Below are 27,579 nucleotides of genomic sequence, written 5' to 3'. Positions count from 1 at the left end.
TTAAGAGCATTGTCTGCTCTTCCAGAGGTCCTGAGTCCAATTCCCAGCAACCACATGGTGACTCACAACCATCTATAACATGATCTAAGGCCCTCTTCTAGCATGCAGGTATACATACAGAGTACTCATATACATAAAATAAATAAACAAACAAATAAGTAAATAAATAAGTGAAATGAAATGAAAACCACGCTTAACAAAACAAAAAAATTCTAGTCTTTATTCTAAAACCAGAAGACTAGGAAGAAACTTTTTATTTTGGCATGGATTACTTATTTTGCTGAGAGAGAAAAAAAAAAAAAACCCTCTGAAGCCTCAGAATACTAAGGGCTGACAGAATACTAAGGGCTCAGAATACTAAGCGAAAAAAGAATAATGAAAAATGGGTTAATCACAGTAATAAGCTAGTCAGGCATGCAGTTATATATGTATCTGAGTGAGTGTTGACAAACATACAGATCTCTGAGTATCCCTAAGTACAGATGAAAATTAGCAACATAAATCATAAACAAAGAACAAATGGTGCTGAAACATACACTCTTCCCTCAGTTTCCCCATCTCTAATCTCACCATGCACAGCCTCACCTCTCCTTTTATTCAACCACTGTATAGTGCTGAAAATATCATATGAATTTACCAAACACAAGCCCATCTTACCAAGTGCTCTTGCTACAGCCAGGAAAGGGATCTGGTCAATGACTGTGCTCCTTCGAACAGGTCCACTGTGAGTGAGCCGAGGTCTTTTCCAAACCACACGATTCACTCCAGACTTGTTCATCACACTAAAAAGTGAACAGAGTTCATAATTAGTCTAAATGATTACAATATAACTAATCCTGATATGTTAGGAATTAATGAGATTATGTTATCACAAAATAATGATATATGTTCGAGTACAAAAATATAATAAGCCAAGGTTCTTGCTATAAAAAGACAGACAAAACAGGGAAAGTTTTACATGAAAGGAATTTGACTACAGTAGGCCAAACAGAACCAACTGCAAATAATATGAAAATGAAGAGACAGAACAAAGAAAAGCACAGGATGACAGGACTTAAATAATGCAAGGTGGAAAAGTGGCTAGATAAATGGACAGCATTTACATAAGTAAAAGGGTTTTCCAGTTCCTTTGCAGGATGAGGGAAACAGACAAATGTCAGCTACAATATTTCTGATCTGAAGATTAACAGGAGTTAGGCATGGTGAGTCAGACCTGCAATCCCTTCACAGGGTGTGGCAGGAGGCTCAACACTGCTCAAACCACAGATTCTATAGATTTAGATGTTTCTATAATTTAAGTATGATGCGAGACCTGGGAAACACAACTGCTTTATAGATACATATCTGGGAGTTACAGGGTGGCGAAACCCTCCTCCAACTTTAACAAAAAAGCAATGCAAATCTTTAATCAGTATATAAAAGAGTTAGTTACCTCAGAGCACCTAAAATTTTTTAAGTATGGTTAATTTTTTGGAAAAAATTTAAGTATAGAGTTGGTTGCTCATTCTGTGCTTGGTGTAACTGAAGAGATTTACTTAAAAGAAAACTCTTATTTCAAATTAATCATGGTTTCTCTGTGTTGTCCTCTGAGACACACTGAGACACACACACACACACACAAACAGTTTCTCTGATTTTTTTTTTTTTAAATGTCAATAAAAGGACTAGAGAGCTAGCTGAGTCTGTAAAGTGCCTGCTATGAAAACAGGAAAACCTGAGTTCTATCCTCAGGAACAAAATAAAGCACGGCATGCTGCCACTGGCGGCACAGTTACAATGAATACAGTGCTGGGGAGGCAGACAGAAGGATCTCTGGAGCCTGCTGGCCATTTAGCTTATACAAGTCAGCAAGGCCAGGCCACAGTGAGAGAGCATCTCAAAAGCCAGGTAAACAAACCAGAGATGGTGGTGTGGGTGCCTGGAGTCCCACCTACTCCAGAGACCGGGCATGAAGATCATGAAATTTGAGGTTACCTGGACAATATAATGAGAACCCCATCTCCACATATAATCAAGGGAAAGGGGCCAGCAAAATGGCTCTGGGGTAAAAGTGCTTGCCGTCAAACCTGATGACCGAAGTTCAATCCACAAGGCCCACACATTAGAAAGAAAAGAGCTGGTTCCTACAAGGTGTTCTCTAACCTCTATGCATGTACACACACACACACACACACACACACACACAAATAAATGTAATAACAAATTAAAAGTTGACAAAATATACAAACCATTTAATATGACTTTCCCCACCCCATTGCAGAAAAGTGAACACAGAGCCTTGAGCATGTTAGGTACCCACCTGATTTGCCTCTAGCCCAACGTACAGATTTGCCAGCTAGTTTCACTATTAATAAGAAATCTGACATACTGGTATGTGCCCCTTTATTAGTTTACTCTATTGACTTTGAGTAGCATGACTTTATCCCCAAATGAGCACTAACCCGATCTGCACTGAGAATCAATTAGCTTCACAACCTAGAAAACTAGTTTAGGGATTCAGCTCAGTTCTAGAGCACTTGGCTAGCATACATGGTTCAACATCCAGTACTACAGAAGGGGCAAAAAAGGAAGAAAACCCTGAAGAAAGGCTATAGTAGTAGTGATGAGAGAATGCACGGAAGCACTTGACTGTACAAGCCTGTCACCCTAAACTCAGATCTCCAGGACTTGTGTAAAAGCAAGATATAAACGCAGGGACATCTGTAATCCCAGCACTCTTACAAGGAGATAGAAGAGAAACACGGGAGCATCTGTGGAAGCTTTCTGATCACCTAGCATGGTGAAGTTATTCGGCAGAAAAACAGCAAAAGAACCCTTTCTCAAACAAGGTGGAAGGCAGGGACTAATGCCCTAGCTGTCCTCTGACCCCACACACTTCCCATGCCACACACTCCCACACAAGATTCAAAGGAAGAAAGTTAAGTGGAAGATAAGTTCACCTAAAGAGGACAAGCAACAATAAGGCCAAACCTAGAGATCAAGCAACAGCGGGAGATGTTTGTAACCACAATGCTGATAAACACTGTTTTATTAAACTTCAGAAGTCACATATGGCCAGTGGTCAGCACTGATACAGCGACAGAAGTGTTGGGCACGGTGGCGCACACCTGTAATCCCAGCACTTGGGAGGCAGAGGCAGGCAGAGCTCTGTAGGCAGGCTTTGTAGGCCAACCTGGTCTACAAAGCAAAAGGCTATACAGAGAAGCCCTGTCTCAAAAAAAAAAAAAAAAAAAAAAAAAAAAAAAAAGTCAGTCTAGAGCTGTAAATGTCAATTTAGAGCAGAATTCCAAAAAGTCCCTAATTCACCATACTTTTGGAGAATAACTTCAACTTTCAGTTCTAAAAATAACAAGAGTTAGAAGACCAAAGGCAGTCATTTTCTTATGTGTCTTCAAAGCTGGAGCTCAAATCAGGGAGAACTGGCCATTCACAAGATCATGGAACAGGAGAAATACACTGAGAATGGATGCCAACATTCACTCTTGAAACCCTCTCAAAGCCCAAGGATTCTTTCTAAAGGACTGCACCTGACAAGGCGAGCCTCTGGATAGAAGCAGTTCCAGAAGCTGTCTCCAATATAAATGTGCTAAGAGTTCTCTTGATACTTCACTGACAAGGATATTATGGTCTTTGTGTGTCTGAGAAACAAGACAAATAACAGTACTGTTTAAGAAAAAAAGTCTAAACCCAAAGCAATGTTATAAGACATTGCTTTTCCTACACACCCTGCTGTTGTTCTGTATTAAAAGGCAAATGGGAAGGAACAGCCTGACATGCAGAGAGCTGACTGTGCATCAACAGAAGGCTGCAAAAACAAGAACGCTGGCCAACTGTTTTGGTCGGGATGGAGGGAAGACAGGAAATAACTTATGAAAAATGGCTCAATTTTTGCAAAAAAGACACCTGCTCCCAAATGGCAAAGAGCATGTGTCCAACTGACCAGATGCTATTTTTAAGTGAAAAGGAAAAACCCATAAACTCTTTAAGTGCTATTAAAAATAAAAAAAGGAAAAATAAATCAAAGCAATATAACTTTAAATATTCAAGTTTTAAAATAATAAGAAAATAATCGAGAAAAAATATTTTTCTTTAAAAATAGAATGAAAACAGATCAGGCCCAATATTAAAAATATATAGCAAAGGACTAGTGACACAGCTGGGCAGTGGTGGCAAATTTGCAAGACAGAGGCAGGTGGATCTCTGTGAATTTGAAGCCAGCCTGTCTGCAGAGTGAGCTCTAGGACAGCCAAGGCAACACAGAAAAACCCTGTCTCAAAACACAAGCAAACAAACAAAAACTAGAGACACTACTAAATGGCAGATTTGCTTAGCATGTACAAGGACCTGGGTCTGATCTCCAAAAATGTCAAGAGATGAAATAATGTCCCAATTTAAAAGATTATGAGGGCCAGATATAGTAGCACATGCCTTTAATCCCAGCAATCAGGAAGCAAAGACAGACAGACAATCTCTGCGAGATCAAGGCCAATCTTGTCTACAGACAGAGCTACATAGTGAGACCCTGTCTCAATATAAACAAACAAACAAACAAATAAATAAATAAAAGGTTATGGGAACTGGGGATAACAACAAAAGCAGATGAGTGCTTGCTTAGAATGCGTGGACTCTCAATTCAATCCCAAGTAGCACTCGGTGAGCACACACACATTCAAAGAGAGAAAATAGCAAATGAAAGACAAAATAAACAAACAAGGAAAAAACCCAAGTATATGTACAATTATCTCTCATATGATTAAATAGACTATAGCCTGAAAGCAGATTCATTTAAAATTGTAGGTTATAGAACAAAAATAATAAAACTATCTAAAACAGCAATTTCAAGGACTAAGGAAATATTTTTTTAATATTTTATTTATTATATATACATTGTTCTATCTGCATGTACACCTGCATGCCAGAGGCACCAGATCTCACTATAGATGGTGGTGAGCCACCATGTGGTTGCTGGGAATTGAACTCAGAGCCTCTGGAAAAGCAGCCAGTGCTCTTAACCTCTGAGCCATCTCTCCAGCCTGACTAAGGAAATCTTAAAAGCAATCCTTAGGATTCCCCGGAGTGCCTTTGTAGCCACCAACATGACAACTCAGGAACTTTTTTTGATACAGGGTATTACTATGTGACCTTGGCTGGCGGAGAACTTGCCTTGTAGACAAGGTTGGCTTCCAAGCTGTAGCAGTCTCCCTGCCTCTGCTCCCAAATGCTGGGATTACAGGCACATGCCACCACACCTTGATTCACAGCTAAATTTTCAATAAACAAGGCCATGAAATTTTCCTCAGATAAATGGGGTTTGTTTGAGAAGGGTCTCACTCTGTAAGTCAGGCCTGCCCGACACTTACTATGTAACTTAGGCTGGCTACCAACTCATGACAACCCTGCTTTACCCTACAGAATGCTGGAATAGCAGGCCTAAGCCCCAATACTCAACAGTCAGTAAGTTTCCTGTGCCCCAGGAATTCAACATCTAACAAGACTGTAACTACAGGGCTAGACTGTCCGCTCAGCACTGACCAGCATTTACTGCTCTTACAGAGAACCCAAGTTCCAGTCACAGCAGCCTCACTGGTGACTCACAATCACCTCTAACTCCAGGTCCAGGGGACCCAATGGCCTCTTCTAGACTCCATAGTCACTTGCATATACGTGGCATATGTTCAAACACATACATATATACACATAAATAATAAAGGCCATAACTATCTGGTCTGTACACAAGCTAAACTGCACACATGTCAGAAGCCATCGCTGTGTTTGCAAATAGAAATGTAGAGTCTATACAAAGTCTCTAGCCAGATGAAGCTCCATCCATGGTCACTTTACAGTAAGCAATGCCATCCTACAACAGAGCTGACATGTGTTTACCTTAACCAGAAAAGGTACTGGGGAAGATAAACTCCAGGCCATCTTTTCACAACATAAAGAGCGTAACCCCGGGCAGCCTCCTAATCAGGAACAGGTGTGTAACTGTCCAAGCAGTTACTGCTGCCTTATGGAAAAACTTAACCCGTGTCTCTACTACATTGCTTAGATTTTTTTTTTTTTGAAATTCCAGTTTAAGATTAAAATCTAAAAGGTGAAGCCATGTACACATTAAAAAAGTCTCTCTCAAAATGTAGTCTGGTGATTCCTCTAGAAATGTCAAAGCTTTCTAAGCAGGTGTGCAGGGTCAGCCGTTCGCATTATGAGAGGGTCATGTGTCTACAGGTAGTTTGTAAGTGGTGGAATGACTGGCTGTGTTACAGAATCCCAGAAATAAGTGGTTGATGATAAATTCTACAAAATGATACTACAAAATCTTGTATAGGGGTTTCTATAAGTATAATAGTCTAGAAAGTACAAAACTATGACAGTGAGCAGGTCAGTGGTTACCAAGGGGAGAGGAATGGAGACAAAACAGGCAGAGTGCACTGGTGATATTTATTTTTGTTTTGAAAAAGTATCTCTATTACATGGCTCAGGCTAGCCTGGAACTTGATATGCTGCCCAAGATGGCTTCAAACTTATAGGTACACACCCTCATGGCTGGTAATGCATAATAAAACTACTTTCCAGATAATAAAGTTACCCTTCCCTGGCACGTACTTTAATCCAACTACTTGGAAGGCAGAGGTAGGAGAACTTCCTCTCTGTGAGTTTGAGGCCAACCCTGTCCACATAGTGTCTCAAAAAGAAATATATTAAAATGCATGGGTGTGTAGCTACTGCAAACAAGGTAACATATCATGACAGATTAAAGACAGAAGATGTGAGACTAGCTGTAACTTATAACACTATAGAGACCTGCAAAAACGAAAACAGTGCCATTCCTGTCACTCAGCGTTTTATCTCGCTGTACTTACACACAGTAAGACTTAAAAACAAGAGCACCTTTTTAAAAATCGAGGATTATAATAAAGATAAACAGTAAAAATAATATCTTCAAGGCACATGACAAAGACTGTTCTACTCTGCCCAGATTCTGAAGATCATTTGTCAGTATTTGAAGCTTCCGATAAAATCCTACCTATTGTTACCTCAGATACTTCTCTTTAGAGCCATCTTCAGAAATAAAGCAATTTTTAAAAATAACGTAAATATGAATATATTGTTTCTGTAACAAGCAAATGAGAACTCATAATACTAGGAAGTTAAGTGCTTTAAAAAGGAGAAGGGAAGTCAAGCACGGTTGCCCCATGCCTATAATCCCAGCAAAGCACTGAGAGGAAGATGCAGGAAGATCAAGAGTTCCAGGCTCAGCTATGTAAGATTCTGTCTAAAAAAAAAAAAAAGAGAGAGAGAGAGAGAGAGGGAGGCAGGGGGAGGGTGCATGTTTAATCCCAGCACCGGGGAGAGAGAGGGAGGCAGGGGGAAGGATGCATGTTTAATCCCAGCACTGGGGAGCCCAGCACAGAGGATCACAAGTTGTGGACTGGCATGGGCTACACAGTGACTTGGATGCCAGGCTGGCCTACATAACAAAAGACAGAGTGGACACAGCTAGCTAACAGAACCAAAATAAGAGAGACAAAACAAACGGTTACCTCCCACCAAGTCCTTCAATTCTTTCTCTTTCCTTGGGAAGTTCTGGCTTGTGGTCTTGCGTCACCTCCACAGCTCTAACAAAATCATCCTTTGGGTCATCCTGAATTCCAAGGACCACCCCAGAATCACCTACATGAGCTACATACATCTTCATGCCCCGTATGATAACCACACTGGCAGTTGTCCCGGACGTGCTGGGAAGACCTGTCATAGTCTTTGGCCATTCTGCTGTAATAAAAAAAGAAAATATTTTATAGTTCACTTCTCCAGGTATACACATTAGCATGGTTATCAGAATATAAAAAGCAACATATCTTGAAGTAGCATGTTAACACTTGAGTTTGTACAGCAAAAAGTTTAAGAAAAACATCTTGAACTAGAGATGTAGCTCAGGAGTGGAACACCTACCTAATATTCTCAAGATCCTAGATTCAATTACTATACAGAATGAACAAAAGGGAGGGAGAGAGGAAGGAAGGGAGGGAAGGAGAAAGAGAAGGAGAGAGGGACAGAGGAACAGAGGGAGAGGGAGGGAAGGAAGGAGGAAGGGAGGGAAGGAGGGAATGAGGGAGGATTTTAGAAACTACCTGTCTTGAGATAGGATTTCTATTGCTGTGATAAAACATCATGACTAAAACCAACATGAGGAGGAAAGAAAAGGGTTTATTTCATCTTACACTTCCACATCATATTCTATCATCAAAGTCAGGGCAGAAACTCAAGTCAGGAACCCGGAGGTAAGAACTGATGCAGAGACCATGGGCGAGTCTTATAGGCTTCCTCCTCACAGCTTTCTCATCCTTTTTTATAGAACCCAGGACTACCAGTCCAAGGGTGGCACTGCCTACAGTGAACTGGGTATTCCTATATCAATCAATCAAGAAAATTCACCACACACTTGCCCACAGAGCAATCTGGTCAAGTATTTTCTCATCTGAGTTCCCTCTTCCAAAATGAGTCTATTCTGTGTCAAGCTGACAAACTAATTCGCACATTACTGATGGATAAATACATTTATAAATAATATAATAAAACTGTAAACCAATACTGAGAAAAAATTAGAGAACAGATTGTCTACTTCTAAGGATATATTAAGTTTTGTTTTCTTTGCTAGGAACAAAACCCAAGGCTTCCTACATGCCGTGCAAGTACTCTATTCTCCAACTAAGCAACAACCCCAGCTCTGCAGGACAATAGAAATACCACTTTGTGAAAACTTAGCACTCATATCTTTCCAGAAATAACCACTTAGTTTTATTTTTAAACAACTTTCAAATATTCAAATTTTAATTTTAATTTATTTAGTTATTTGAAACAGGGTATCACTATGTAGCTCTGGCTGGCTTGGAACTTGCTATGCAGACCATGCTAGCCTAATCTCAAACTCAGAAACCTGCCTGCCTTTGCCTCCCATACTTTTATTTGTGTGTGCTTGCATGTGAGTCTGCACATGTGATGGGCTATTATGCGCACATGTGTGCACAACCCTAACGGTCACAAAAGGCCAGCAGATTCCCTGGCGCTGGAGTTGCAGGGAGTTCTTAGTCTGCTAATGTAGACGCTGGAAACTGAAGCCGGGTCTTCTGAAAGAGCAGTACATGCTCTCAGCAGCTGACCCTTTTCTCCACCCAACTAACACTTACTGACACCATGTACAAGGTTCTATACAAAGAAGCTTGCACCTATTACTTCAAACAATATTTACAAGGCAGGCAAGGTGGTGCATGCCTGTAATTCCAGCACTCAGGGAGACAGAGGCAGGCAGACCTCTATGAGTTCAAAGCCAGCCAGGTCTACAAAATGACTCCCAGACAGCCAAGGCTACACAGAGAAACACTGTCTCAAAATAAATAAATAAATAACAGTAAACCTGTGAGATATAAAAATATCCCACAACCAGGCAGAGATGGCACACACCTGTAATCCCAGCACTCAAAAGGCAGAGGCAGGCAAATATCTGAGTACAAGGCCAGCCTGATCTACAAAGTAAGTTCCAGGATAGCCAAGGCTACCTAGAGAAACCCTGTCTTAAAAACAAACCAAAAAATTATTCCTATTATTTCATCTTACAAATGAAGAAATGAATACTTTGAATGGTTAAGAAGTTTGCTTCAGATAATTCAAATATTATATAATAGAATGCTCAGATCAATTCCAAACCATACACTAATTAAATTCAGTGGCAGTCAGTAATTCTGTAATACTAAACTATCACTGTATTCATGATGACAGATTGAATCACACTCACTCACATAGTCTGCCCACCAAAACTCTACTGAAAGGACAAAATATAAAAATAGCCATAGCAAACATGAAGCAAAGGAAAAGGTCACAAGCAAATATGAGGAATTCCTTTAAGTTTGAGCAAACAGGGTTAAACTAAGGATAAGTGCAGGAGGCAGTCATCTGATACCCAAGATTAGTTAATAGGAAGGAATAATTTGGTTCCCCTTCTTAATTGAGTTCAAGAAACAATAGTGAAGACTGAAGATAATGCATGTTAAACCGAGGCTGGAGTGATGACTCAGCAGTGAGGAGCACTTGCTGTTCTATCATGAGGATCCCAGCACCCATACCTGTAATTCCAGCCCTAAGGAATCCAACACCTTCTTCTGGCTCCCTGTGCACCCACAAGATTACACAGTAAACTACCAGGAACAGAGTAACACAATACTTCACAAGATGGAAGAGGCTATATACAATGTTCCTACAACTCAAGTCAGTCAGACAGGCCACCAAAAGGAAAAAATAAAAAATAAAACAATATGCCTAAATAGGCCTTGAACCATAGAAAAACTCAAACAGAAAAACACGCAAAGGCATTCAATTTTTCTTCAGTCATCTGGTAAATAGTAATTAAAAACCGCAAGATAACACTGCATGAGTACAAATGCTTAAAGTATGACATAGCAAATGTGGTTAGAAAGTTGGAGCAATACAGATTCTAATCTACCACTTCTGATAAGAGCAGAGTGTAAACTGGCACACTGGGGAACATTTGGGTATCCTGTGCAAGAAGTGAAGACATAACCTTCAACAACTCCATTAATACACCATGTTACTGCAAAAATACAAACAGAAACAAACGGCCAAAGCAACACCATTCATGAGAGCTAAAACTAAACATCAATCCTCATGTCCCTTGGACTACACACAACACATAAGAATCTCACAAACATATGAGATAAAAGAAGATATACAGTGAGTTACCAAAATATACGGTGTTTCAATAGGTCAAAAGTAACTGCTAAGAAAAATAAGCAAGCAGCACAGAACTAAGGTTGAAGTAACGGTTACTCCTTGGAAGTAGATAGAAACATGAAGCCATAGTAACAGAAAACTGTAACTCCAGCTACTAGGGAGGCTGAAGTAGTAGAAGGATTAATAGTACAAGGCAAGCTTGGGCAACTTCATAAGACTATCTCAAGAAAATAAAAATAAAAATTTACCTAACATACACCAACTTCTATATTCGATACCCAGCAACACATATGAACACACAAATAAGACCAGCATGGATATACATCTATAATACAGGCAATGTTCTCTTCTCTATGTAGATAGTATTTACATTTATTCACTACTGACACTCAGACAACTGTGATGGCAGACATGTAGTCCCAGGACCAGGGAGGTAGAGGCAAAAGAGTTGTTGTGTTCAAGACCAGCCTGGTCTACATATCTATCATGTTCTAAGCTAGCCAGAGGTACACAGCAAGACACTGTGTGTTAAAACAAAAACAAAAACAACAAACAAGCAAACAACAACAAAAGACAAATTCAGGGCAAAAATTTACTAAAGGCTACAAGTAATTGAGTCATATACAAAATTCACCTAAAATAAAATGACATTGGAAGGGATGGCAAATAAGAGAACATTCAAAGCCACAATATTATTTAAATCAGATTTCTGAACCTGTCTTGATAGTGCATACCTGTAATATCAGCACTTGGGAGGTAGAGGGAGGAGGATCAAGAGTTCAAGGTTATCCTCAGCTACAAACAGAATTCCAGGGCACATGACCCTCTAAGTCAAAAAAGAAAATTTAAAGTCCAGTGTAACAGTGCATGCCTTTAGTCTGGAAGGCAAAGGCAGGTGGATCTCTGGTCTACATAGTGAGTACCAGGTCAGCCAGAGCTATGTAGAGACCATGTCTCATGAGTTCAAGGCCAGTCTGGTCTACAAAGCAAGTCTAGGACAGCCAAGCCTACACAGAGAAACCCTGTCTCAAAAAAACAAAAGGAAAAACAAGGAAATCATGAAATTTGCAGGTAAATGGTGGTATCTGGAAAAGATCATCCTGAGTGAGCTGTCCCAGAAGCAGAAAGACGTACACGGTACATATAAATCACTCATATAGACATATAATATAGGATAAACCTACTAAAATCTGTACACCTAAAGAAACTAATCAAGAGGGAGGACTCTTGCTAAAATGCTCAATTCCTATCCAGAAAGGCAACGAGGGTGGACATCAGAAGAAGGAGAAAAGAGGGAACAAGTCAGGAGCCTGACACAGAGGACCTCTGAAAATCTCTGCCCTGCAGACTATCAATGCAGATACTGAGTCTTATGGGCAATCTTTGGGCAGAGTGCAAGGAATCTTAGGAAAGAGGTGGGAAACAGTATGATCTGGAGAGGACAGGAACTCCACAAGGAGAGCAACAGAACCAAAAAATCTGAGCACAGGGGTCTTTCCTGAGATTGATACTCCAAACAAGGACTGTGCATGGAGATAACCTAAGACCCCTGCACAGATGTAGCCCATGGCAGTTCAGTATCCAAGTGGGTTCCACTGTAATAGGAACAGGGACTGCCTCTGACATGAACTGATTGGCCTGCTCTTTAATTACCTCCCCCTGAGGGGGAAGCAGCATTACCAGGCCACAGAAGACAATGCAGCCACTTCTGATGAGACCTAATTGACTAGGATCAGAAGGAAGGAGAAGAAGACCTCCCCTATCAGTGAACTTGGGGAGGGGCATGCATGCAGAGGGTGGAGGAAGGGAGGGATTGGAACAGGAGGAGGGAAGGAACCACAGGGGAGGTACAAAGTGAATAAAGTGTAATTAATAAAGAAAAAAAAAAAAAAAAAGGAGGGGCTGGGAGATGGCTCAGAGGTTAAGAGCACTGGCTGCTCTTCCAGAATTCTTGAGTTCAATTCCCAGCAACCAAACGTTGGCTAATTTGGCTCCCATTTATACAGGGGTCTGATGCCCTCTTCTGGCATATAGGTGCACTCACCTACATAAAATAAATAAATAAATCTTTAAAAAAAATAAAGGAAGAAAAAAAGAAAAGGAAAATTTAAAAAGATGGCTTGCAAGCAAAGGTCCTTGGCCCCAAGTCTCTAGAATCTACAAGGCTGAGAACCAGCTCCCACAAACTACCCTCTGAACTTCACAAGCTGCTGTACCACATGTGTTTACACACATATTCAAAATAAATACACAGATAAATGTAAAGAGACCATGTCTCATGAGTTCAAGGCCAGCCTGGTTTACAAAGCAAGTCTAGGACAGTCAAGCCTACACAGAGAAACCCTGTCCAAAAAACCAAAAGGAAAAACAAGGAAATCATGAAATTTGCAGGTAAATGGTGGGATCTGGAAAAGATCATCCTGAGTGAGCTATCCCAGAAGCAGAAAGACGTACACTGTATATTGTACATATGTTGGTCAAAAGCAAATTGTATAAACAAACAGATATTCTGCAATGGACTGAAAATAATGAAATTCACTTGAAACGCCACCTTTACCATGCTGCAGTCTGCCTCAGATACAGTTCTGAATTTAAACTACTAATCTATTTATAGAATTTAATAACTCAGCTAAAGCAATGCTCGACTTGTTCTTCTGTAATATTCTCTTACATGTCTCCCAAATGAACCTATAATCTTATTTCTTAGTGTTTTGTGGGGAGTTGTTTTCAAAGATAGGGTGTCTCACTGTGTTCCCAGGCTAGAGGAAACCCACGATAGTTCTGACTCATCCTACTAAATGTAACAGGATCATGGGTTAGGCACCACTGTACCAGACCCAGAATAAACATACAACATTTCTAGCTTCAAAACTATCTGGGTGGCTAAGACAGGAGGATCACTGGAGTCAAGTTCAAGACCATGTTACATTGTGCTGATCAAGTGTGTGCACTTGCATAGAACCCTGCCCTTAAGTTTGTGTATCACAGAAACAGGCCATGGTGGCGGCGGGGGGGGGGGGGGGGGGGAGATGCTGTTGTTTTAGTTTATTACCCAGACTGGGAACAAGCATCAAATCCTCTTGCCTCAACTGCACTAGAACAAACTGGAATTTCAGTCTTAACTTGTACCAGGTTAAGACTCTGTGGCTCTCTTCCTATTTTTTAATGTTTGTTTCGGTGGCGAGCACCTCCAGTCTCTTTTTTGTCTTCTAAAGATTTTTTTTCATATGTATGTGTGAGTGACTGAGCAGGCCAGAAGAGGGCATTGGATCCCTTGGAACTTTAGTCACAGGCTGTTGCAAGCTACCATGAGGTTCTGGGAAGCAAACCTGGGTCTTCTGGAAGAGCACTGATTAGCTATGCAACTCAGACTGGCCCTGAACTCACAGGAATCCTACTGTCTCAGCCTCTGGAGTACTGGGATTACATTCCTGAGCTACCTTGCTCAGTCTTCTAAAATAATAGTATTTGAGCTTGGAGTGGTGGCATATACCTGTGACAAGAAAATCAGAGGTTCAAGGAGAGACTAGGCTACATGAAATGGATAAAAGGAAGGGAGGGAAGGGAAGAGAAAAAATTTAATAAAGAAAAATTTATAAATACTTGGGGCACATATTATATACATGCTGGCAATATATTCATTTAACTCACAGGAAATGGACAGTACTATCACAGCTCTTCCTTACATATAAGGACACTCTGGCACAATGGTCTTATGCTAGGTCGCAGTATAAGTAAGAAAAGCTTGGATTCAAAGCAAGCCAAAAATACCCTCCTGGCTCTTGCCACATTAGTAAGTTTATTACAGAAGCATAGGCTGTGTCTATACACGGGGGCATGGTTACAATAAAAGCAATAGGTAATTACAGCACCTAATTCCTACAACAGGAAGACTCTCATTCTTCACCATTAATCTTTAACTGGTTTCTGTTGCTATAACAAATACTTAAGACTGGGTAACTGATTATTCTGTTTCATTTTGAGATATGTTACTCTTTACCCCAAGTTGGCTCAAACTCGCAGTGACCACTATGCTAGGATTACGGGCATGCACCACCACACCCAGCCACACAATAGCTACCTAAAACATAAAGTCATTTAAAAATTTTAAACTACTGCTCTGTTTGATAACTTGAGATGTTTGTCCGGTTTTCAACTGTTATGTTTTTCCTTTGGAGGTAAGTATTTTGGGGGGAAGGTATAGGAGATAATGAAAATAAGCTTGTATAAGCTATTATCACTCTGAAACTTGTGAATATGGCACTATTTAGAAGGGGGTCTTTGCAGATGTTAAGTAGGTTAGGATTCTTAAAAAGAGATCATCCTGGATTAGAGTGAGCACTAACTGAAAAAAACAATGTCCTTAGAAGAGAGAAGGGAAGACAATGCAGAGAAGGAAACAGAAAAGGAAGAGTCTTCAAGGCAAGAAAAGGCAAAGAACCGCTGGCCGTCAGCAGAGGCAGGTGTAGATGACTCTCTGTAAGAAATCCACTCTCTTATCTCCTTCATTTCCAACTTCTGGCATCCAAAGACGTGAAAGCTTAAGTTTCTACTGTTTCAAGCCATCCATTTATTAGTTATTTGATACAGCATTCACTGATGTGTTTTTTTACATTTATTTGTTTGTGAGTTTGTTTGTTTTGTGGGCAAGAAGAAACAAGAGCCAGAGCTTACAGGAGATCTGAAGATAACTTGAGGGAATTAGCTCTCTCATTCCACCAAGTATATTCTAGGGATCAAACTCAGATAATCAGGTTTTCCAGCAAGTGTCTCTATCCACTGAGTGGCCCAATGCACAATAGATTTGTATGTCTAGCAGTGTGCATAGGTACTAACATGCAGTACACAGGCACACATGTACACCTGTACACATGTAGGAGGCCAGGACCAGTCCCTAACAGCCTAGGGGACTGCTGTTAACAATTCCCCTGCTTTCCTCTCCAGCAGGGTGCACCTGTTCCGCAGGTGAACATGCTTTCTGCCAACCCTGACAACCTCAACTTTTATTTCAGGACTCACACAACGGAACAAGAACCGATTCCAACAAACGCTCCTCTCTGACCTATGCCCACAGTGTGTTTATTAGAAAATATAAAGAAGCTGATTTATTTCATCATTATACTGGACAGGAATTCAACTAACTTCAACTACCTGTTGAGCAGCCACTTTACTTCATGTGCTATATGGGCAACCCTTAAGGATCTTACTAAGGCAACTGCCTTTAGAGCCAAAAACCTCAAGATTCAGCTAACAGGCAGGCATGATTTTTCAAACAGCTACTTTATTTAAAGTTCTTAAACTCCTTTTCCTCCCTTCCAACCCTCTTTGAGCTGTAGACCTCTTTTATCTACTTCCTGCTCATTATGGGTTCTTTGGGATCTATCAAACTCAGTTGTTAGGATACCAGCAATCTAGCAAAGCAGCAGCAGCAACACACATCAGCTGAAGCGGAACCATTCAGTAGATACTAGACTCTAGCCAAATGGCACAAGTCCACTGAGACAGCGAAACTCTGCCAAAGCAAAGACTAGCAAAAGATACAAACTGTAGCAATGCAAAAGCGTAGACACATGGTCTGTAGGCATCTATTTAACCCTTTTCAAAGTCCACACGAGGATGTTTTTCACCTTACAAAAACAACGCTCCTCAAATGAGGTAGCTTTCAGCTGACCAACATGGCAAGCCCTCAGAGGAACTGTTTTAAGAGGGGGCTGTTTTGCACAGGGGGAAAACATTCCCACATTCCACACTTGAAACCAAAATTAAAAAGATTCACATGACACAACTGAGCTTTAAAAAAGAACCAGAAACTTGCACTTCACATGAAGTGCATGTTTCACATGCTGGTCTCTCAGTGGTCGATATGCTCTGTAGAGCAGTTCCTCATAAATCTAAGAGCTCATCTGCCCTTTGGGCTGTGTTGACTCATGCACTGGTGATGCAAAAAGAGTGCTTGGTAAAATTTCCAGTGCATTGGCAGTGATCACAAGAGAAGCCTGAGTGAGCTGGTTGTCACTATATTGTTCAGTCGGGGAAGGCTTGGGAAGACATACCTGTAAACCTAGCACTCAAGAGGCAAAAGCAACAGAATTAAAATTTTACAACCATCGGGATGGAAAGCCAGTTCGGTTGGTAAACTGAACCCACATAAAAAGCCAGGTACAGTCAGGCGTGGTGACACTCACCTTTAATCCCAGCACTCAGGCAGGCAGATCACTGTGAGTTTGAGGCCAGCCTGGTCTACAAAGCAAGTCCAGGACAGCCAAGGATACAGAAAGAAACCCTGTCTTGAAACCAAAAGAAAAAAAGAAAAAGTTGTCCTCTAACCCACACATGCACATAAACTCCAAAGGCACCCTGGCCTACATATTATAGCGCTTTCTCCTTTTTAAAAAAGGGGGAGGGGCCTGGAGAGACGGCTCAGAAACTAAGAGCACTGGCTGTTCTATCAAAGGTCCTGAGTTCAATTCCCTGCAACCAAATGTTGGCTCACGACCATCTATGATCTTATCTGGTGCCCTCTTCTGGCATGTAGGCATACATGCAGGCAGAATACTGTATAAATACGTAAATTTAAAAAAAAAAAAAAAAAAACTTACATGGTAGCACAGGGCTATAATCCCAACATTTGGAAAATGAAGACAGGAAGATCAGAAATTCACACATGCAGCAAATTCGATAGACCTCTCTGAACTATCTGAAACCATGGCAAACAGGGGGAAAAGAAAAGAGAAAGAGAGAGGAAGAAAGAAAGAGAGAGAGAGAAAGAAAGAACCCAATGGTGGTGGGACCTGCCTGGAATCTCAGCACCCCAAATTCTAAAAACAAAGTGCAAAGTCAAGGCCCCTGGGCCATATAAGATGGGCTATGTGTGTCATATCTACGTGTGATAGATAAGATTCTATCAGAAAACAGAAGGCTTGGTCATTTGATACATTTTCTTCAAAAGAAAAAAAAAAAGTGAGTTTTCTTTCAAGAAAAGCAGGCTATAATAGCAAGCCCTGGGTTTGGTCCTCAACTCTGAGGGAAAAAAAAAAAAAAAAGTTGTTTTTAACAAAATCTCAGGATTTTGATTTAACCAATAAAGACTAGGGAGCCAGCTGTTGGGGTAAAAGCCTGCTAGCTCAGAAACATAGAGAAAGCACCCAGGTAACCTTCCTCCTCAGCTGACATACTAAGAAGGAATGCTCCTTCCTGAAGCCATGTCAAAAACCCATCAAACGAAATGTCCCTCCCTTCTACTTTCTGTGTCTCTTTATCCGTCCTCCTGACTTCCTCTTACTCTGTTTTTTATTCCTATGTTCACTTCCTACCAACTGGTTGCTTGTTCCACCTCTTGACCTAGGGTTAACTTTATTTAATCCTGTTTACAATATTCAAGCATAAAGCTCTTGGAGTAAAGGTGTGTGCTAGGGCTGAGCCAGACCACAACTAGAAACAGGTTTTTTTTTTTTCCAGTAAACAACAAAATCTCAGTATTCACAGTGTGATCAAATATCCTGCAACATTTCCCCCTTTTTGTCTAAATAAAAAGGAAAGACTTTAATTAAAAGTTTTATTTTATATTTACATGATAAAACTATTTCTGCCAAGCTTTCCAGAGTATCCAGCTTGGTTGTATTTGGCAGTCTTAGGATTAAGTATGTTTGCGTTCAAAGTTCTGTAAAATGTTGGTGTCAGTCTCCTACGAACTCAGCAATTCGAATGTCCAGAGCAATTTGAAGTCCATAGCTGATCTCAGGTCATGGTTGTTCTCGGGTCATGGTTGTCAGCTTAGCGGCAATCCTGGCTAGGTAGAGCACAGCAGTCAACCGGCGACAGACGAGGCATGGGGCACTTTTGCCCAGTGAATTGTGGCAGTACCACAATTCAGGTGGATTCCTTATTGCAGACCTCAGTTCTTTATTGGAGACCTCAATGTTATGAATGGCAGAAAACTTAAAACATCTTAAATAGATTGTGGTCCTCAAACCATATTCAGCAGATTGTAGAAAGGTTTGAGGACCACAAGCTATTCATTACATACAAATTTCGTTTCTAGTGACCTGCTTCAGGCTCAAACCTGAAAATATGTACAAGAAGCTAAATGAAGTTTATTTCTAGAACTAGTACTCTGTTAGACTACTAGTATCAGGACAGAAAGTTTATATATAATAATCTTGTAAGTCTGGAGATATTTATAGTGGCAATAGAATAGTCCCTTATTTTTGTTTTCCTCTCTCCTATACCAGGTGGTTCTTCTGATATGAAACAGATTTTGGATTTCCCTTTAACAAGCATGGGTATATTTAGAGCAGAAGAGAGTCATGCTGCAACCATCAAATTAAAGCCAGCTTTATTTTTTATTTGAACTGAGCACACATAAAGATCATTTGCCACTTATGTCTGTAGAGGGCAGCAGAGACAAGCTGGAGGTGGGGGATACCTCTTGGCCAATTCACTTTTTGTCTTGGGACATTGTTTCTTGATGATTTGTCCTTTTTCTTCTGATGTTTTACTTGTCCAGTGGTTTCCAGATCCCTTAGTTGGATGCTTTTATTCTCCTGGAAAGACAAAAGCAAAACCCTGCCCCAACCCTAACTCCAAGGGAAGGGGGGGGGGCACTGAAGAGGTCCATTTTTGGCAGGTTATTTTTCCTAGGGCAAAATGGTTTTGGCAATTGAAATTTTAATTTTTTTTAATTTTGAAACTAAATATATCTTAGTATGTGTAGATAAATATACCTATATTCCCCTTTCTCTTTATATGTAAATCCAAGGTTTTTTGTTTTTTTTATTTTTAATATCCATTGGTGTTTTCTCTGCATGTTTGTCCTGGTGAGGGTATCAGATCCTCTGCAACAGGAGTTACAGACAGTTGTGAGCTGCCACGTCGGTGCTGGGAATTGATCCAGGGTCCTCTGGAAGAGCAGTCAGTGCTCTTAACCACTGAGCCATCTCTCCAGCTCCCTATGAATTCAAGGTTTAAGTGTATTTCTTTTTAGATCACAAAAGACATTTGCTTTGAATTTCAGTCTACCTTCTGCAAGTGATTTTTAAATTTAAATTACTGTAATTCTTTTGTGCTGACCTCTGCCTCCAAAGTGTTGGGATTGAAGGTGTGAACCACCACCTGGCTATGGATTCCTTATAATAGTTATTTTCATAGGATTATTCTGGTTCAATTTGGTGCTTCATTTCCCCTTATTTTTTAGTGTTAGAAGTAAACCTTCAAGTTTTTTGAATGTGTACTCTACCATTCTTGTTGATTTATTCTGAATTTGTTCCCTGGTAAGTTAATAATCTAGTCTTATACATGATGCCAATTTGTACATTATTTCATTACTTTCACACATTTTGTCTGTCTTGCCTGTATGAGCTATATAAAACCTGATATCTTTGCTAAGGTTTGTTAGGCTTTGCCCTTTCTCTTCATACCTCACATGACCAGATATCTTTGCCATTTATCTGTCAGTTAGCTTTCCATTTTGATGACCACATAGCTACACCAATGTGCACACGCCATGAATGAGAGAAAACGTCTTCCTTTTGCTTTCCCAGTTGTTTGTCGTATAGCCGATAGTGCGCCGCTGATTTTGTGGTTCTTTCCTCAGGACTGGCCATTCAATCCCCAGGCCTGTAAGCTGCCACTTTTTGTTAGTTTTAGTTCCATCAGTGGTTGATGAGCCATCAGTAAACCATGCTTTAGTCAAATGTTGTGACCATTTTGTTAATTAATTCTGAATCATCTGGAAAAAGTTCAGCGGTTTCAATACGTAAAACAACTCTTTCTGCATATTGAGAGTAACTATATTAAGAGATGCAGGAAAATCTAGTAATACCATAAGAATGGCATACAGGAGCTGGGAGCGGTGGTGCACCCTTGTAATCCCACCACTTGGGGAGGCAGAGGCAGGCAGTTTCTGTGAGTGCGAGGACAGCCTGGTCTATAAATCAAGTCCAACGCAGCCAAGGCTACACAGATAAGCTGTCTTGAAAAACCAAAAAGAATAGCATACAGCTCTGATTTTTTAACTGAATCATAAGGGCTCTGAGTCACTTTACTAATTTTTCCTGATTTAGAACCTTCTTGATTTATTTGCATCAGTACAGAATGCAGGGGCTCCAGAAAAAACTGGTGTCCTTTTACTAATGAGGGAGAATCCAGTTATTTCTTTTTATAAACTGAAGTCTCTTGCTTTGGGGATATTTCTTGTTAATCTCTTCCCAAAAAAATTTACTGCAAGCTCTTTGCCAATGTTCATTTTCTACCCATAATGGAGCAATTTCAGCATTAGAAAAGGGTATCACAATTTCTGCTGGGTCTATTCCTGCTGATAGATGAAGTCTCATTTTTTCTTTCAGAACCAATTCAGAAAAACTTTTCTACACAGATCTTTAATTTTATATTCTGTTTGGGCGCTAAAAAATATTTTCTAAGCTATATCTTCTCTCTGCATAAGAATTCCTGTGGGAAGCTGGGAGCACCCCTACACACACACACACCTGTAATCCCATCACTCTGGGAGGCAGAGGCAGGTAGATCTCTGTGAGTTTGAGGCCAGCCTAGTTTACAGAGGGAGTCCAGGACAGCAAAAGCTACACACAGAAATCCAGTCTCAAAAAATTAAAATTTTAAATTAAAAAAAAAAAATCCTGTGGGAGAATGAGTAGAAGGCAAAATAACTAAAACAGAGTCAGGCTTTGGATCCAAACAATCCACAGTACATCCTCTAATTTCTTTTCTACCAGAGCCAATTCTCTCAGCCTCAGTTGATAATTTTCTTGAAATATTTATGTCCTTGTTACCTTGCAAGGTTTGAAATAAACTACTTAGCACTTCAGTAATTAATTCCATTGTGGGCTGTAGCCAGTTAATATCTCCCAGCAATTTTTGAAAATCATTAAGAGTCTGTAATTAATCTCTCCTAATCTGTACTTTCTAGGGCCAAATTTTCTGTAAACCTACTTTATATGCTATTAATTAATAGAATCTCCTCTTTGTATCTTTTCAGAAGCAATCTGTAATCCTCACCAAGACAAAATTTTCTTTACTTCATTAAACACTTTTTGTAGGGTGTCTGCATCTGAATTAGCCAATAAGATATCATCTAAATAATGGTAAATTATAGACTGAGGAAACTGTTTACAAATTATTTCTAAAGGCTGTTGTACAAAATAGTGCAGAAGGTAGGACTGTTTAACATTTCCTATGGTAAGACCTTCCAATGATATCTCTTTATTGGACAACTATTATTATAAGTAGGTACTGAGAAAAGAAACCTTTCCCTATCACACTCATGCAAAGCAACTGCAAAAAGGCAATCTTTTAAATCAGTTATTAACAAAGCTTTGGTAATAAAGTAGGCAATGGGCTTCCAGGCTGTAAAGAGCCCATTGGCTGAATCATGTTATTTATGGCTCTTAAATCTCTTAACATCCTCCATTTTCCTGATTTCTTTTTTATAACAAAAACAGGAGAAATCCACAGACTGCTAGATTACTCAATGTACTGAGCATTTAGCTGCTCCAGAGTACCTGTAATTTTTCTTTTGTCAAAGAAAAATTTGTCAAAGAAAAAACCTGTGTGTTCCATCCACACAGGTTTGTCAGTTAGCCATTTTAAAGGTAGGGCAGTCAGTACATTTGAAAGACCAACAGCTATTGTGTACTGATTATGGACAACCTGGACAGTCTGTGACTGTTCTTGATAATAGCTTTCTTTTTTTTTTTCCCCCTCCCTCAGAAGCATTCTTTACTTTATGGCTTTTCAGATTAGAGGAATGTTATTCTGTGTTTTCCACTGCTGCAACAAATCATGTCCCCATAAATTCATGGCTATATTAGACACATATGGCTTTAATTTTTCTATTTGTCCTTCTAGCCCTATACACTCAACCCATTGTGCACTTTGTTTTACCTGAGATAAAGTTCCAGTTCCTAGAAGCTTAATATTTACCCTCTGAAGAGGCCAATCAGGATGTCAAGATTTTGCTCAAATTATTGTTATCTGCTCCTGTGTCTACTAAACCTACAATTTCAATGCCATTTATTTGAATTTTTAACTTCTATCTCTGATCATTTATAGCAGCTTGCCCATTTGTTTTCTGGTCTCTCCTGAATGTTTGGTTTTATCTACTAAAGCTGTTCTGTCCTTGATTACATCCCAAGCAGTGCTGTTCTTAACAACATCCATTAAACCTTTTAATTGCTCTGTGGATGAGTGTCTCTGAAGCTGACAGGAAACACAAATATATCAATTTTGTTGTCAGGACCTGCAGGAGGGCCCCCTTAGGCATTACCCAATGGCAAAGAGTTACTTTTCCTGTCCCATGTTGATCTAAATTCAGTAGTCCACTGCCGGCCTCTGCCACACCTTCTGCATACTCCAGAAGGCTGGGGCCCTCTTTTTGGATTATCTCTAGAAAATTCATTATTTCTAGGAACAGTGCCTGCAATTTCTTTTCAAATGACCTGGTTTATCACAATTAAAACATCTGACATTATGATTTTTCTTAAAACTTTTAGAAATTAGTTCTCCAATCAGAGTAGCATCATAACCGTGAGATCCAGTATCAGCCATATTTCTAATCCACTCATCTTTTGGTGCTGACCCTACCTTTAAAGGTCTAATCGCCCTTTTGCATTGTGAATTAGCATTTTCAAAAGCCAAAAATTCTATTAGTATTTTTCTGACTTCTGAATCTCATATTATTCTCTTTACAGCTGAACTCAACCTTTTCAAAAAAAAAACAGTGAAGGCTTCTTTTGGGCCTTGCATAATTTTAATAAATGATTCAGACCTCTTTCCTGATTCTTCAAACTTGTCCCAAGCATGTAAAACCGCTATAAAACACAGCACAAAAGTGTGATTATCAACTTGAAGCTGCCCTTGTAACTCAGCATATTGACCCTTACTTAGCAGTGATCCTGGAGTATTAACACCTCTAGCAGTATGTTGTTCTATAGCCCTGGCTTCCTCATGCAGAACCTCGTTCCACCACTGTAACTGAGGAGCAGCTTCCAATATTGCTCTTGCCAAATCTTTCCAGTCTGAGAGGATAATTTTGTTCTGAGTTGCCCATGAGTTTAGTATCTGCTTCACATAAGGTGAATAAGTACCATACAAAATGATCAATTCCTTAAATTCTTCAAATCTAATATGTCTATAGGATTCTGTTAACTTCTTCATAACCTTGGGATTGCCTATTTTCTCCTGGAAGGTCTTGTAAAGTACCTGGATAAACTAAGGTTGGTTTTCTAACAACCTTGGGCCATCCATCCTCTTCAGTTTCATCATGCCATGGCGCCGTAGGTTCTTGTCTAAATTCCTATTTGTGTCTGATTATTTTTCTAAAAGTCTCTCCAATTTTTCTTCTAAGGCTTATATCTTATCAGTCCACTTTTTACATTTTTCTTTTTCCTGTATCTATACAGCTTTTTTTTTCCTTGAAAGAGTACAGAAAGTCACAGGGGCTATTAAAGATAAAATATGAAATACCACAGTGATAATAATCATATTGGTATTGAGCCAATTTCAGTTAAGCCATTTAGCTTTTCATTTTCTTCTATTTCAAGCTATCTAAAGTAACACTGTACAAGGTCCTAGTGCCTTGTATTATTGTAGTGCCTTAACTCTTTGAGGACTTCCCCGATGACTCACCAAATCTGATGGCTTCTCAGTTTGTCTGTAGCTGTCATGATTTTTGTCCATGTGTTTGTGCTACCCATTGGAATGCCAAATGTTTTAAACAAAATCTCAAACATGCGATTTTACTTATAAAGACTCAGTAGCCAGCTGGTAGGGTGAAAGCCTGCTAACTCAGAGAGGCAGAAAAAGCAACCAGCTAACCTTTCTTCTCAACTGAAGTCCCAAAAGGAGGAATGCTCCCTCCCCAACCCATCTCAAAAACCCTTCAAACTGAATGCTCCTCCCTTCTACTTCCTGTGTTGTCTCTTTATCCGTCCTCCTGACTTCCTCTTATTCTCTATGGCTTTTTTTTTCTATGTTCACTTCCTATCAACTGGTTGCTTGTTCTACCTCTTATCCTAGGGTTAACTTTATTTAATCCTGTTTACAATATTCAAGCATAAAGCTCTTGGAGTAAAGGTGTGTGCTAGGGTTGAGCCACACAACTAGAAACAGGTTTTTCCAGTAAACCACACAATCTCAGGGTTCACAGTGTGATCAAATATCTTGCAACAGAGCAAAATAATTTTTAATTGCTGTTTGGAAGATTAAGTTGGGGAACATGGATATCCAGCAGAGTAGCCTACAATTTTCCAATAAAACCTTTTCTGGAGGCATCAATGAGAGAAGCCATCTTATTTCTTTTTTTATCCCTTGCTGAAATGTATCACTATTCAGAAGACAGAAACTCACTGTGCCATTATTTTCCAAACAAATGACACACCATGTCCAAACTCACACATGGGCATAAGACTGATTCAGACCTCAGAAGAAAAGTCTGGGGCTGGAAACCCAGTAGAAATTTACATAACATATGCAAAACCCCAAGTTTGATGAGGGGAACGAATGTTTTATTTTATTTTATTTTTTATAGAGGGAGCAGATGATCTCCAGGGGTCACTCCATACTGAGAGCTATAAACAAAACAGATACTGGGAGGAGGAGTCATTCTTTCAATAACTGTTTTTATTTTTTTAGATTATAGTATAATTACACCATCTCCCCTCTTCCCCCTCCCTTCCTCCAAACCCTCCCATGTGCACACACACCCTCAAATTCATGGGGTAGGATCTTAATGTAAGACTATAAATTTCAAGTAGTAAGGTTTTAGATCACAACTCAACTAACCCTAATACGTAACCACTTGACATAGAATATTCAATGATCTGAAAACACTAATAACATAATCCTTTTCCTATGACATCTGTATATAAAAGTTCTTTTGTTTTAAGCGCAGAAACAAATGAGAGCTGAAATGACTCTATTAAAAGAGGCATTAAAAGAGATTTCCAAAAATATAAAACAATGTCATTCTTTAATTATTCTTACTTTGAAAATAATACATCTTAGGAATAGTTTGTTTTTATTTTTAAAAATATTTTGAGGGGCATAGGAGGAGATGAGCGAAGAAGGGTGGGATTGGGAGGGGAGGAGGAGGGGGCTACAGCTCACATACAAAGTGAATAAACTGTAATTAACATAAAAAATAAAAATTTAATTAAAAATTAATTTTAAACAGATTTATTTTATTATTTCTAACTACATTTATGTGTATAGACTGTGTAGTCATGTGTATATGAGTGCTGACAGATGTGACAGTCAGAGGTACTGGATTCTCCTGCATTTGTGAGCTGCCCAAACGTGGGTGCCGGGAATCCAACTCCCATCCTCTGCTATGTCTCCAAGCCTGATTATTATAACTTTATTGAGACATGTTCTCACTATGTGACCTGGCCTGGCACTCATCAGCTAGCCTAGGCTGCCTCAAACTGACAAAGATCTACCTGTCTCTGTTCCTAAGTGCTGGAATTAAAGACATGCTTTATTACCCTTTTTCAGTAGAATTTGTATTAACACTGATAGATGTAGCCCACATAAACAACAGCTCTTGGGTCATTAATAATTTAACAGTACAGGAGCCTGGGGTGACAGACAGCTCAGTGGTCCAGCCAGCACACAACATGTGAGGCTTTGAGTTCAATCCCCAGCACAAAAAATAACTGCCTAAAAGGCAAAATAGTCAAGAACTGCTATTAACCCAGTGAGCACAAACATAGAAACAAGAAACAGTTTTCAAAAGAAACTATAGTGTCACCTGAGAAAACACTTAGAATATATATGATCAATATGTTTTTGTTTGTGGGCCAATAAGCCAAAAAGAAAAAAGAAAAATTTCATAATTATTTAATGTGTACAAGTTTTGGCTGCATGTACATTTGTACATCATGTGTGTGCCTGGTGCCCAGGAAAATAAAAAGAGGGTGTTGAATGCCCTGGAAATGAAGTTACAGATGGTTGAGAGCTGCCATGTGGGTGTTGGGAGCAGAACCCAGGTCTTCCGCAAAAGTAATGAGCACTTTTAACCACTGAGCTATTATCTCTGTAGTTGGCCTAACCACTCCCCAAAGTGTGTGGTGTGGTGTGGTGTATGTGTGCACGCATGTGCATTTGTGTGTGTGCGTGCATTTGTTTTTTGTTTTTTTGTTTTTTAGACAAAGTTTCATTGTGTTGTCCTGTCTGGCCTAGAACTTGGTGTAGACCAGGCTGGTCTTCAACTCAGAGATTCAAGAATCTTTACCTCCCACCTGCTAGGATTAAAGACATAAGCCAAAATAAATAAATAAATAAATAAACAAACAAACAAACAAACAAACAGGCATGAGCCACCATGCTAATTGAAAATGAAATGGTTTAATGTGCCCTGGGAAAAAAATGCAAATTTTAATTGGTAGAAAATTAAGAGCTGAACAAATATTAAAAACTGAATTTATTTATTTATTCGTCTGGTTTTTCAAGGCAGGGTTTCTCTGTGTAATGGATTAAAGGCCTGCAACACTGCCTGGCTAAAAAACTGAAATTATTTTTAACTTATATTTCCGATGTCAAGATTCTAATTGACTCAAAATACTTTTTAATATTCTTTTTAAGATTTAAGTTTTGAAGATGGAGTTCATTTAAAGTTTCATTTGGTAAAAATAAAATTGTGATTCAAAAAGTATGTGTTTGTAGGGCTGGAGAAATGGCACACCAGTTAAGAGCATTTACTATTCTTCCAGAGGACCCAAGTTCTTGAGTTCAGTTACCAGAAGCCATGTCCGGCAAGCAGCTTATAACCTTCTGTAACCTTAGCTCCCAGAAGATCTGAGGTCTTGATTTTTTTTTTTTTTT

General features: G+C 39.5%; 1 protein-coding gene across 1 annotated transcript in view; it reads right to left on the bottom strand.

The window, feature by feature from the left end:
• The window catches only part of Ppm1d (protein phosphatase, Mg2+/Mn2+ dependent 1D), a 53,260-nt gene that overhangs the window by 16,188 nt on the left and 9,493 nt on the right, over positions 1-27,579 (bottom strand). The window contains exons 2-4 of the mRNA XM_055619571.1: positions 18,314-18,372; positions 7,542-7,770; positions 658-782 (exon numbers count right to left, since the gene is read on the bottom strand). Of these exons, the coding sequence (XP_055475546.1) occupies positions 658-782; positions 7,542-7,770; positions 18,314-18,372 (413 nt within the window). The remainder of the gene's footprint in view (positions 1-657; positions 783-7,541; positions 7,771-18,313; positions 18,373-27,579) is intronic.

The sequence above is a fragment of the Psammomys obesus genome, unplaced genomic scaffold (genome assembly GCF_907164565.1).
Source record: "Psammomys obesus unplaced genomic scaffold, mPsaObe1.curated_primary_1811, whole genome shotgun sequence".
In the NCBI taxonomy this organism is placed as follows: Eukaryota; Metazoa; Chordata; class Mammalia; order Rodentia; family Muridae; genus Psammomys; species Psammomys obesus.
This window is presented reverse-complemented; position numbering and strand designations above follow the sequence as displayed.